The 12,404-nt window shown below is 51.0% G+C and overlaps 6 protein-coding genes across 6 annotated transcripts; 1 reads left to right on the top strand and 5 right to left on the bottom strand.

The window, feature by feature from the left end:
• Nucleotides 1–457: 457 nt before the first annotated feature.
• Nucleotides 458–1,207, bottom strand: COCMIDRAFT_24974 (uncharacterized protein; the record flags this gene model as incomplete). The annotated part of the gene is made up of 1 exon (XM_007688205.1): nucleotides 458–1,207. The coding sequence occupies one exon, from the start codon at nucleotides 1,205–1,207 to the stop codon at nucleotides 458–460; it is 750 nt and encodes a 249-aa protein (XP_007686395.1).
• A 1,365-nt stretch (nucleotides 1,208–2,572) lies between these two features.
• Nucleotides 2,573–3,454, bottom strand: COCMIDRAFT_3912 (uncharacterized protein; the record flags this gene model as incomplete). The annotated part of the gene is made up of 1 exon (XM_007688191.1): nucleotides 2,573–3,454. One exon carries the CDS (start codon nucleotides 3,452–3,454, stop codon nucleotides 2,573–2,575), a length of 882 nt encoding a protein of 293 aa, XP_007686381.1.
• Nucleotides 3,455–4,140: 686 nt separating this feature from the next.
• On the bottom strand, nucleotides 4,141–5,767 carry COCMIDRAFT_24972 (uncharacterized protein; the record flags this gene model as incomplete). Its single annotated transcript, XM_007688204.1, has 3 exons — nucleotides 4,141–4,932; nucleotides 4,986–5,518; nucleotides 5,578–5,767. 3 exons carry the CDS (start codon nucleotides 5,765–5,767, stop codon nucleotides 4,141–4,143), a joined length of 1,515 nt encoding a protein of 504 aa, XP_007686394.1.
• A 339-nt stretch (nucleotides 5,768–6,106) lies between these two features.
• Nucleotides 6,107–7,251, bottom strand: COCMIDRAFT_3910 (uncharacterized protein; the record flags this gene model as incomplete). Its single annotated transcript, XM_007688190.1, has 5 exons — nucleotides 6,107–6,772; nucleotides 6,825–6,916; nucleotides 6,969–7,037; nucleotides 7,107–7,128; nucleotides 7,186–7,251. The coding sequence occupies 5 exons, from the start codon at nucleotides 7,249–7,251 to the stop codon at nucleotides 6,107–6,109; spliced, it is 915 nt and encodes a 304-aa protein (XP_007686380.1).
• A 239-nt stretch (nucleotides 7,252–7,490) lies between these two features.
• Nucleotides 7,491–9,123, bottom strand: COCMIDRAFT_35352 (uncharacterized protein; the record flags this gene model as incomplete). Its single annotated transcript, XM_007688224.1, has 3 exons — nucleotides 7,491–8,885; nucleotides 8,945–9,006; nucleotides 9,057–9,123. The coding sequence occupies 3 exons, from the start codon at nucleotides 9,121–9,123 to the stop codon at nucleotides 7,491–7,493; spliced, it is 1,524 nt and encodes a 507-aa protein (XP_007686414.1).
• A 984-nt stretch (nucleotides 9,124–10,107) lies between these two features.
• On the top strand, nucleotides 10,108–12,082 carry COCMIDRAFT_35351 (uncharacterized protein; the record flags this gene model as incomplete). Its single annotated transcript, XM_007688223.1, has 4 exons — nucleotides 10,108–10,391; nucleotides 10,446–10,570; nucleotides 10,621–11,180; nucleotides 11,231–12,082. 4 exons carry the CDS (start codon nucleotides 10,108–10,110, stop codon nucleotides 12,080–12,082), a joined length of 1,821 nt encoding a protein of 606 aa, XP_007686413.1.
• Between the last annotated feature and the right edge of the window lie 322 nt (nucleotides 12,083–12,404).

Here is a 12,404-nt window from a genome sequence, read left to right as displayed (position 1 = left end):
GATTCGTAGCATTACAAGCTAGTCTTATCTCTCGTATCTTCATCGCGTTCATCTGCCAGCCACACACACACCCCTTCTTTCATATGTTCTCCTGCGTGTCCCCCGCATTTTCAGGCACGTGTACTGGAGAATTCTTTTTTTGAGGATGCAGAGTGGCAGATGGATATACAAACATCGACCTATTTATTTCTTTTGTGGAATATTGTAGAAGCAGAGTCAGCAAAGAAGACATTGTCTCGTGTGGTATACAGATAGAAGGATATACCGAGCTGGAGAGAAGCAGCATATATACATACCAGAGAAAGAAAGAAACAAAGAACACACAAATACATTTATTAGTAGAGATTTATAATATATATATATACCCTCTTATCATCCCCATTTTTCGTCGCCCCATAGTCATGCTCATTCGTATATAACATTATTCATATATCACGTCCCCCTCCTTCCTCACCTCTCATGCACCCCTTTCCCCCCCAAACTTTACCTTGACCTCCTTCTTCCCCCTCCAGCGCTCCAGCAACTCGTACCCAAACACCAACACAATCGGTAAACTCACTATAATCGCCGTGACCCGGCGTGCCGCGGGCTTATACTTGGGCGGAAGCCGTATGTCGGGTGTGGGCTCGATGACGCGCGTGTGCTGGGAGAGCGCGGGCGGGATGCGGCGTGGGGTGGATGGGTAGGGGTTTGGTGGGAGGACGGGGTTGCGGGGGGATGTGGTGTGCGAGGTAGAAGAGATAGGGGAGGGGGCTGGGAGGGGTTTTTGCGGGAGGGGGATGGTTGTTGGTGTGGGGTAGGTTCGAGCGGGTTTGGGTTGTGGTGGTGGTGGTGAGGAGGAGATGGGTGGTGCTTGTGCTGTTGCTGTTGTTGCGGGTTTGGTTGCTGGAGGTGTACCGCTATTCCTGCTCTCTAGGTTGGCTGGTTTGGTGGGCAATGTCTTGCTCAGTGTCCCCTTGGCGCGTACGGACTCGAGTATCTTGCTTGTTGCTGGTGCGACGGGCGTGGGATGTTCCGGCGCATTCTTCTTCGCAATTGTCTTCTTGTCCTTCTCTGGCGCGACAACTTTGTCCTTGGACACCACAGGCTTTGTAGTCGCGTTGTTTACAGCCGGCATTTTCTTCGGTTCTACGACTATTGTTTCCCCAGCATTTTCGGCTGCGACTTTCTTGGGGCGTCCGCGTTTCTTGATTGCTGGTGGTTCCATGGTGGGTTTTGTCGACGACATTGTCGCAATGTTTTTTTGTTTTGCGCAATTGGGATGCAATTGGTGTATAAACAGTGTCTCCAGGCAACGAAAGCTGAAAGGGGTGTATAAGAGTCACCAGAGGCTTTGCGACACGAGGAGCAGGGTATGGGCGCGGCTTCGAGGGGTAGAGCGGGAAATTTTGGGCCAGTGTTTTTGGGGCGGAGATTACAGTACAGGGATATGCGCGTATCGATAGGAGTACCGTCTAGCCATCCCTGCGTAGCGAGAAACCTTGTGTAGCCGGGCATTGCATGACGTTGGTCACGACAAAGTAGCGATCTCCACTAAGTAAGCCTGGAAGTGCACCGTCTTCAGTTTCGCTGCATTGCAAAGGACAGCAGCCGAATTGCACTTCACACCACCATTGTCAGAAATGTGAAGACTGCTCACAGCAGCAAGTTGACTCATCCATGCCGAGCCTCTACATGCAAGATTAGTTTCTATTCATAATTCTCCATGATTTCAACTAGTCCATTCTAGATGTCCGTCGAATCATATAGCATTATCTGAATGCTTGGTCATTACTATCAAGCAAAAAAAATAAAATCGTTGCTATTTCTATACGCTTAAAATTCGAACCCCCAGCATCATACTCACTTGATTCCCTTCAACAAAGGGTATAAAAAAAACATGTGCACTCTCAAGCAACACCCACAAAACGACCTTTGCGAACCGGAAAAACTTCAATTTTATCGTTAATTTGTCTTTCAACATGAAAATATCAGGCAGAATAATCTAAACAAAGCTCAATCATGTTGAATCATGTCTTATGCAAACATCACCATAGTTTCGATATTATACCGTCTCGTCGACGTGATAAGTGAGTCTAAGCTCGAGGAACTTATTACCATGTGGTAAGTTTATGCTTGCAAATTTTGAGATTAAATGAAAAAGGTTATGCAATGATATTTTTATTGGATTTAAAAAAACCAATGCATATCTATGTGTTCGACATCGAGTAGAATTTATTGGTGCAAATGTCCTCCTGTTTGGTTATGCCAATGGTCATGCTAATGCTATCTGTTCTTATTAGGACTTCTTTTCCTTTATTTTAAACAGTGTATGCTGAGACCGTGGTTATGGCGAATGGTTTAGTATGGAATTGTTTTGCAACAGAAAGGGTAAAAATTGCCAAGGTGTAGTTGAGCGTTGATTCGTCAAATGTATAATGAAAATGAACAATAGATCACGATTTTACTATGGCAATGATTCGTACTTTCATCATCATCATGCTTTGGATATTTGACTATTCAACATCAATTACTCTTGTATTCCCATTCCTATACACGCCCGCTCTAACCATCCAAAAATATTCCCAAAATCTCACATCTTATCCGCCATACCCTCACCTCCCATCCAAACAATATACTGCTCGATACTCTTCTGCATAGCATTTGTTGACTTCTCAATCAAGCCCGTAAGCGGAGTCTTGGCCGCATGCTCCCTCATCACATCCAGATAATCATCATTAAATCCATCATTAATATTCATCTTGGCAACACCACAGTCAATGCACTCGCGTAGCAGCTTCTCCTGGAAGTACTCTTTGCCCGCGCCGTGCAGCACAAGACTGACGCGGTCGCCGACCTGGGCGTGGACGCGCTTGAGGCGCTCGTAGTCGAGTTGTGGGCCTTTCGGGCCGTATTTGCCGTGGACGTTGCCGAAGGCGGGGGCCAGCCAGTTGATGCCTGTTGCGACGAATTCTTCTGCTTGCTCGGGGGTGGTGAGGATGGCTTCGAGGCCCATTTCACTCAGGTCGCCTACGCCGTCTTCGCCGCCGTCAATACGACCGGGTTCGGCTTCGGTGATGATGCCGCGCTCGTTGCAGTAGGCGACTAGTTCTTTAGTCTTCTCCAGGTTATCGTCGTAGTGGCTCATGTCCACCATGATGCCGTCGAAGCCGTTCTTGATGTCTGCGGCCTTCTTTACAATCTCGGGTGTTTGGGCGTGGTCCATGTGGAGCGCAATGGGCACACTGGCGTTGTCTGCTGCCTCACGGGCGGCATGAACAAGAATGGCATCAGCGTATTGTACCGCCCATGGGAAGAGCTGGATAATGAGGGGAGCGCGCTTGGCTTCCGCAGCGCGAACAGATGCGAGGATTCCTTCAACGTTGTAGACGCATGTTGCGCAGATGGCGTATTTGTTTGCTGCGGCGTGTGCAACAAGCTTCACGGCTTTGTTTTGGGATAGATCAGGTGCCATTATGGATGATATATATGAGGAACAGATTCTTTTGTATTGTATAGAATCAATGTGCAGTTCCAAGATGTAAGATGTTGAAGGAAAAGAATACTGTGAGGTCCGGTTAATGATCAGCCCTACCCCTCGTATGTAGTAGTTCCGGCTGCACTTCCGACATTCCGAGAGCCTGTTATGGCGGGGTTGTCGGCAATTGACTACATTATTTAACGGCGCAAACACCGATGATCCGGCCCGCTGGCCGCTCAATGGCTCCCGTATCAATTACGGGGCCTACGGGATACTCAGTTGAGCAGCTCTTGCCGCGGCTGAGTTTTATTTTCACCCGGTGGTCTACCGGATTGTCCGGATTGGCCGCATTCCTCAGATGATGTGCTCAAGAAATAAAAAATTAAAACACGCATGCTTCCACAATGAGTCGCAGAAAAGTTTGGATTGAGCATTTCACGCATATTCCGCTAATGTTGTTCTTCATGCATCGATTATATGTTTGATATCCTACACTAGCACAAAAGACTGCCGAGTCTTGATTAACGAAAAGCAATCCAACGTTCGCATCAACCATGCGATCTTCGAGAGGGCCGTGACATCATACCGGATCCTAACCATCCAAACACTCATTCCGTCCACATCTCACCGTCCTCAAAAACATACATGCAACAGAAAGTGATGTTGAATACTCAAGCATACTACTCTTCCATCTTGTCTCCGCCGTTGACAATGCCCGCATTCCCCTCTCCGAGATGTTTCAGTAGCCAACTTCGCTTGAAGTACGTGTTGGGATGGACAATGGTATCCAGATCATTGTTGCTCCAACTGCCGTCGTCCTTGACCTTTTTGATTTCCTTCTTGTGACTCCATTCGAAGATGCGATTGCAAGCTACGTGGTACCTCTGCTTGACAACATCTTCCTTGACTGTCTTGAGAGTATCGCGGTCGTTAACGCCAACACGTTGGAGGAGCGTGAGTAGGTTGTCCGGTGTAAAGGTACGATATGGGCAGCCATGTGACTGTCCTGGTCCAGGAAGAGGTTCTGTGAGAAGTTTTTGGCACGAGTAAGGGGTGTAGCCGCGGCCACGACGGTTGGCATCTCCACCTACATCGCCATAGGCGTGGCGGATGTTGTATTTGTATTCTTTTTGGAATTTCTCGTCTGTGATCAGCTTGAAGCTTCGCCGCCAGAATACTAGACACTCATCCAAGCTCAGGCCGATGCCTTTCAGGAATAGAGTATACTGTAGACGGCCGTAGTGCTTGAGATGTGAGTTCTCGCGTAATGTCATGTGTAGATTGCGCATGCAGAGCGGGAAATTTTGTGACAGTGTATCAATGCTGTTAGCGGTGATGGTAGAGAGGCCGTTGATATCGGCATCTGACGTCGAGTATGCGGCGTCGGGCGCTGTGAATGATTGAGAAAGATGGGCAAGAATTGGTGCAAGGCGGTCGTCTTCGTCGAGGCGAGGAAGTGCTCGTGCTGTCAACTATTTAGACGGTTAGCAAAACATTCAAAACACATACATTGCGGATGACATACTTCAAGCGCCTCGTCTAGTTTCTTTGTGAACTCGGCCACCACCAAGCTCATCTGCTCTCGTTGCGGAACATAAGCCATGCCCCTTCTCAACAGGACCTTTCTCTGTGCAACAAGTTCTGGAACTCTTTCCCAGTCGACTTTGAACCACTCCTGATCTTCAGTCTTCTTGATACCGCTCGCAGCATGTAGGTCGTCCTTCAATTCGCGCTTCTCTTCCTCTTTGACCTCCTCCCACTCAAGATTCAGACTCCTTACGAAATCCTGTCGCTCTCGTATATCGTCATCTTTGAATCGTAGTGTGAACAGCATTGTCTCTAGCCGCGAAAACCGCCGGCGGAGATCCTCTGTTGACGAAAACGCAAGCCTAAGTATGAAGTGTGAATAGTGGTCCCTTCGCCTCTCTTCCTGTAATTTCTGGCTTCTCGATGAGTCTGATCGAAGTGGTAGGTATTTGTCGAGTATGCTCTTCATGTATTCAGCCGTCTCTTCAGGGCTCTTGTTGCGGAAACTACATGCTTCAAGTTCGGAGAGGACTGCAACGTCCAAAGTCAGCAAATGGACACGATTGTTTGCGCATTGCCGTGCCACTGACCCTTCAATCGGTCGATTGCCCACGTCTCAAACTCCTCGAGCGTGATTTCGGCTGTGGGTGGCAGCACATAGAAGTTCAGCCGGTGCTGGTAGTTCTGTTGCTGGAATTCTGCTTTGGCAAATTGTCGCTTCTTGTAATCGAGATTGGCACGACGCTTGGTATCGACTCGGGAATGGTCATGGCGGATCATGGTGAACTTGTGTTGTTGCTGCTCTGCTACTCGGGCGAGCAAGTCGGGCAATGTGGATGCGGTATGTTAAAGTGGCAGGCGCGGTCGCGTCAACGCGTAAATCCACGCTAACCACTTAGAGCCAGCGCGCATCCCAGGTTTCTGATGGGGCACACTCGACACCAGTTCATAGCCTACCAGCATGCAGTCTTGAATGGCGCAATGCTAATTATACTTCGCCTCATGTGTGTATATCTATGTAGCGAATTGTATCGGTTCTATAAAGTCTATGTTCATTTCATTCCGCCTCTATGCGCGATACATCAACGTTCCGATGCACGCTTGCTGTTTGCACACCACTCAGCCCAGCAAGTCGCCCAAAGCGTTGACATATGCCGTGGGAACTGTCGGCGCGCCCTCGGCTAGGAAGTCTTCCTTCTTGCTGACACCAGTCAGCACAGCCAGCGTACCTCCCAACTTGCCGTCTATGCCAAACTGAATGTCCGTGTTCAGTCTGTCTCCTATCATACAAGTTCTGCTGCGATCGAATTTGAATTTGCCTTCTACAGCATCCATCATAGCCTGACTCGGTTTGCCCAGAGACAGTGGTGCCCTTCCAATCGCTCTCTCAAGCGCAGCACCAGAAGAGCCCGCACCTGGGAACAGAGTATGCGACATTGGGAGCGTGCTATCAATGTTGGTCGCAAGGTAAACAGCCCCACGTTGTAGGTACTGAAAAGCTATTGCGGTCTTCAGATAGTTGGAGTGGAAGTCTAGCCCGCTGAGCACAATGCCGACATCTGGGTCAAGAAGGGTGCCGTTCGCGATGGCATCGAAATCTTCTGGCTGGCGGATATCGCGACGGTATGCCGGGTCTGTACCACCGATATATGGGACGCCTTCAGATTCGAGCTCCTGTTCTACGCCAGACTCGCCCAGCACAAACACTTTGTTCTTCGGCCCGGGCAGCTTGAGAATACGGGCAATGTATACGGCAGCACTATAGGACGAACCAAAGACTTCGTCCTGTGGTGTGGTCAGCTGGTATTCATCCCTTGGAATCACGCATACTACGTACCACATTGGCGGGTATTCCTAGTTTGTCAAACTTCTTCTTGTAGTCCGCACGCGACTTTGTGCTGTTGTTGGTAACGAACACGAGCTGCTTGCCTGGAAATACTTAGTAGCCCGCTCAACCCTCCCAGGAATACGGCAAACGTACCTTTACCCCTCAGCATCTCAAGTGTCTCGGGAACCTTGTCAAACAAATGATCGCCGGACCAGAGAACGCCTATCCTTTGCCACAATCAGCAAACCGCCACATGTCACACAATACCGCGACCAATTAGTTTATGCGTACCATCGCAGTCAAAGAGGAAGACCTTCGGTGTTGTTAAGTACGATGTGATTGACTAGGGTGGGATGGTTTGTAGACATACGTCAAATCTGTCCAGGAAGCCATCGATGGCTGCCTTGTCACCGGAGAGAAACTGAGGACTCGCCATTATTGTCAGAATTCCGCCTTCTTGTACAAATCTTTGCAGCGCGTTGGAGTGCTAATAGGAGAATGATCTGGTAGAAGATGACAATGGTGGGGTGCTTGGCATGCGCCTTGCAGTCCGTTCGGAACGAAACCGATCAGTTCCGAAGGTAAAAAAGGTACTCATTTTTTATTCATCATTCGTTTACACATTCTACATGGTTCTTGGCCTCGTATGCTTCTTCACAGCTTGGATTGACCCAGTCAATCTACAATGATCTTCTTCTCCAACTCCTCGTAGTTCTCAAAGAAGCTATCGAACAGGTTCACGGCGTGCTCGACGTCATGCGCACCACCCGTCTCACGGATACTGTGCATGCTGAGCTGAGGGTTGCCCAGATCAAGGGTGCGAGCACCCATGGCTGCTGACAGCATGGGACCAATTGTGCTGCCACAAGACGAGTCGTTGCGAACAACGAAAAGTTGAAGTGGAACTCCTTCCTTGGTCGACGACACATTGTAGGAAGCGGGCTTCGCACGACGCGCCGCCTCCTGGAGCAGGACAATACCTGGCGTGTTAGTGGCATAACGGGCATTGGCATTGATCTTGATGACCGTTCCCTTGTTCATCTCGGGCCTATGTTGCGACTCGTACTTGGCGGGGTAGTTGGGGTGAACTGAATGAGCCATGTCGGCGGACACGAGGAAGGATGTTGCCAAAGTTTGCTCGAATGCGGTAGCAGTATCGGCCTCCAACTTGTCATATGACTTGTTAGAGTTGCTCTCGGACGCGGGCAGGACGCTTAGACGGCGGATTACCGCAGGCAAAAGGTTGGAATCGGCGCCTTGGGCTGTCTGCGAGCCAATTTCTTCATGGTCAAAGCACGCGATGAGTCGAATAATGGAATCCTTCTCCAACGCCGATGGAGAGGAAAGACTCTTGATAAGTCCCTCGACACTGCAGTAAGTCATCATGAGGTTGTCCAGGCGTGGGGAGAAGATGAGTTCGTTGTTTAGACCACCAATGACTGATTTTTGTGTGTCGTACAGGACCATCTCGAAATCGACAATATCGCTGGCTTCTGCACCTGCCTCCTCGGCGATGATGTCGACAATGTAAGGGTGGTGCCTGGCAGTTGGAGCGGTGAGTGGCTCGAATGAACCCTCGGCGTCTGTGTCCTTGGTCTCTTCCTTGGTCTCTTCGGTCTTGCCCTGGCGGTTCAGCTCTGCTGCAACCAGGCCAGTGATGGGGAACAGCTGTGTCTCCTTGTTGAATTGGAAGTTCTCCTGGCGATCCAGGTGAATTGCCAGTGTGGGTATCCTCAGAATGGGTCGGTCCACCTTGACAAGGCGCTGCTCGATGTTGCCATCCTTTGTCCGCACCATGGCCCGGCCAGCAATACTGAGGTCGCGGTCGAACCAAGTATGCCAGAGCCCGCCACCGTATGTTTCGCAGGCTACTTGGAGGAAGCCGTCACTCTGTCGCTTAGAAACGGGCTTGATGCGCAGACAGGGCGAGTCGGTATGGGCGCCAATCATGGCAATAGGGTTTCCTGGCTTCCATTTCTGGCCAATGGCGAAGGCGACGATGGAGGAGGTGTTACGGGTGAGGTAGTATTTGCCTCCGGGCTGGAGGGTGGGTGCCCATGAGTCTCGTTCCTGGTGTTTCTGGTCAGGATATATGCAGGGGCTGGAAGGAGGGGCAATTGCAGACTTGCCTTGATCTGCTTGAAGCCGGCCTTCTCTAGTCGTTCCTTTGCTGACTTGACAGCATGGAATGCTTTGAATGGTTAGTACGTGTCAATGCCCGGGTCCTTGAATTCATCATACGCGTGGGCGAGGCATTCACAAAGGAGAGAAAGTCCTCCGCAGCTTGGAGAGAGGGCTTGGAGCTCATGGTTCGATGGATGCGCAACAGACGAAAAGGAGGTCGTGGTACAATAGAAGGGGCAGAGGGAGTGAGGTGCAGTAGTGTGGTTTGCAGCTTTAGAGGTGGCACGATAGGCATTGGACCACCAGGGCTACGTACATAGTAGGTACAGGCAGGGCGGCGGGCGGTGTGTGGGGTATCGACGTATCGACGTATGGACGAGAGGCCGCGGCAGGCGGGCGGGACTAACCTAATCGAGCAGGCGGGCTCTCATTGGACGAGAGCCAGCGTCAACGCGTGCGAAGAACATCAAAACAGCGACAAGCCAAACATGGGAGGCACGACGAGGTGGCTCTTGCCCTCGCGCACCATCGCGACTGCCTCTGCTTTTGTGTGTGAGGTTGGAAGGTGCTTCGGCCAGTGTGTTTGCATCTTCACATCCCCAACCACCCTCGTTTTGCGTAGATGCACCCTGTGGCTGTCCATTGTTAGCTTCCCGCCCCTCGCTCGTTGCCTGCGCCCGCTACGCTACCGCCGCCGCTCGTTGCTCCCCCAGCCAACTCGCGGCTGTCCAGCATCCAAGCCCCGACCCGCAACCACAACAAGGTCACCGCCGACACCCCACCCGTTGCGCGCCAACCACCACAACCACAGCCGCCATACTGATCCGATGCGCACTGATCCCGCATAACGTCACTTCTCTTGTTCGCACCCGTGTGCGCAAAAACTCCGTGTTGTTGGCCAAAGAGGTGGATAAACAACCAAGGGGCAGCCATCTGTCGCAACAAGACGACTCACACCTCACCGCCGCACTTACCTCACCCCTCTTGCCTTCACCTTCATTCTTCGGCCATCCTTATTCAGACGAGTACACGGTCTCGAATCCGCTGCCTTTGACGTGTCCCACCCCGCAACGTCTTTGTTATCCTGCTTGGTATACAATAACAACAACAACGACAACAACAACCACCCGCACCACCTCACCTCCCACAACCCGGCGCACTCATCACAATGGCACGAGGCCATTTAAGCGACGCAGCTACGGCGAATATACAGTCCGAAGACGACATCGCAACACCGACGCTGATTTCCCCGCCCGAGTCCAAAACACCACCGACTGCTTCCCACAAGCGCAGCCAGTCCTTCCCCACTAAAAGGCTCAGTCGCAACTCGGAACCAATAGATGCCGCAGCTTTGTCAAAAGCGCTTGGACATATTGAACAGGCTGGCCGGGTGCGAGAGCGGACACCAACAGCAAGCCCGAGCCGAAAACGCCCGCGGACGTACGGTGACAGGTAAGACTGCTACGCTGAAGCTGCAAGCACGCACGTCACTAAAGTTTCACTCAGATTTATTCCAAACCGCGCAGGCCAGGATCTTCAGGCAAGCTTCAATCTACTCCACGATGACGCATCGCCAGCGACACCGTCCAAAGCTAGGCGGACTCCCCATAACGAGTTGCACTTTCAGAAGAGTAAGGACAACCATAGTGTTTCATGCAATCCATAACTGACTAGGTCATAGCTGAGGAAGCCAACCGCACATATTCCGCCGTACTCCGACAAGAAATGTTCGAGGGCTCAGTGCCTCAAGCCTTACCCCAGAGTTTGTCGCCGACTGACAGTGGCAATATGAGGGGCGCAGGGCGCTCACATACTCCTCCAGCGAGGACTACTGCCTCGCTACCGCCCCCTTCAGGGACTCCATCTACCCCGCACAAGAACCTCTTTTCCTACTCGGGCCAGCCAACACCGTCAAGAACGCCTTCGAGTCGGCACGGCGTGCTCAACCTCAATGCTCGATCAGATCTTTACAGTTTATCTCCCATCAAGTACAGTAGTCAACGTATGCTGCTCAGCCCTCAACGTCAAGCTCGCGCAGTTTCCAAAGTACCGTACAAAGTTCTGGATGCGCCGGATCTAGCAGACGATTTCTATCTAAACCTGGTAGATTGGGGCAGCCAAAACACTCTAGGCGTAGGCCTTGGGTCATGTGTATACATGTGGAATTCAAGCAGTGGTCGCGTTACCAAGCTGTGTGAACTTGCCGATGATTCTGTCACCAGCGTGAACTGGATACAACGTGTAAGTCTCATACAGGGTGTATAATCTGCAGGCGCACTAACATAATGAAGGGCTCACATATTGCTGTTGGTACAAATCGAGGCCAAGTGCAAATATGGGACGCACAGACTCAGCGCCGCCTTCGTACCATGACTGGCCACACCGCTCGTGTTGGGGCCCTTGCATGGAACGAGCACATTCTCACTTCTGGATCCAGGGATCGCACCATCTACCATCGAGACGTTCGACAGCCAGAACAATGGCTTCGCAAGCTTGTAGGCCACAAGCAAGAAGTCTGCGGGCTCAAATGGAACCAAGAAGACGGTCAACTAGCTTCCGGAGGCAACGACAACAAGCTCATGGTGTGGGAAAAGCTCAACGCAGAGCCTACATTCAAGTGGAGTGAACATCAAGCTGCCGTCAAAGCAATTGCTTGGAGTCCGCATCAACGAGGTCTCCTGGCTAGCGGTGGTGGTACAGCAGACCGAACAATCAAGTTCTGGAACACGCTCATATCCTCAAACGGCCCGTCAGCTTCAGCTCTCGCATCTGCATCAGCGGCTGCATCAGCAGCAGCGACCACCAATATTCCACTTTCACCCACAGCGCCAGCAAACCTCATCAACAGTCTCGATACCGGTAGCCAAGTATGCAACCTCGCATGGTCCAAGAACAGCAACGAGATCGTTTCCACCCATGGATACAGCCAAAACCAAATCATAGTTTGGAAGTACCCAAGCATGCAACAAGTAGTTTCGCTCACCGGCCACACTTACCGTGTACTTTACCTGGCTATGAGTCCAGATGGTCAGGTAATTGTTACTGGCGCTGGTGACGAGACGCTTCGCTTCTGGAATGCTTTCAAGAAGAAGGAGCGCACTGGAGGCTTGAGTAGTATGGACAGTTGGGGCGTCATTCGCTGAATTGTTTCATCTGTTCTCGACTATCCTTGCTAATCTTTTGCGATAGGGCTGTTACCGAACCTCACAGCAGCTCATCCAGACTCGACCCTATGAACAGTTCATGTTCTGGTCAAGAGTCCTGCGCCGATGCATACGTGCAGAACATCACAGCCAGTTATTGCTGAGATCTCCTGCTTAGACCGGTGCTTGCAGTCCATCTCCTTGCTTTCTATTTTGACTTTAGCGGCATCTGTATGGTTACGACCAAATTTTTTCGACATTTTCTCACGAGCATGGGCGGCGTTCCGGGCGTTTTTTCTTTCGGTGGCTTGATACCACGGCA

Source organism: Bipolaris oryzae (assembly GCF_000523455.1).
Source record: "Bipolaris oryzae ATCC 44560 unplaced genomic scaffold scaffold_39, whole genome shotgun sequence".
NCBI classification, from domain to species: Eukaryota; Fungi; Ascomycota; class Dothideomycetes; order Pleosporales; family Pleosporaceae; genus Bipolaris; species Bipolaris oryzae.
This window is presented reverse-complemented; position numbering and strand designations above follow the sequence as displayed.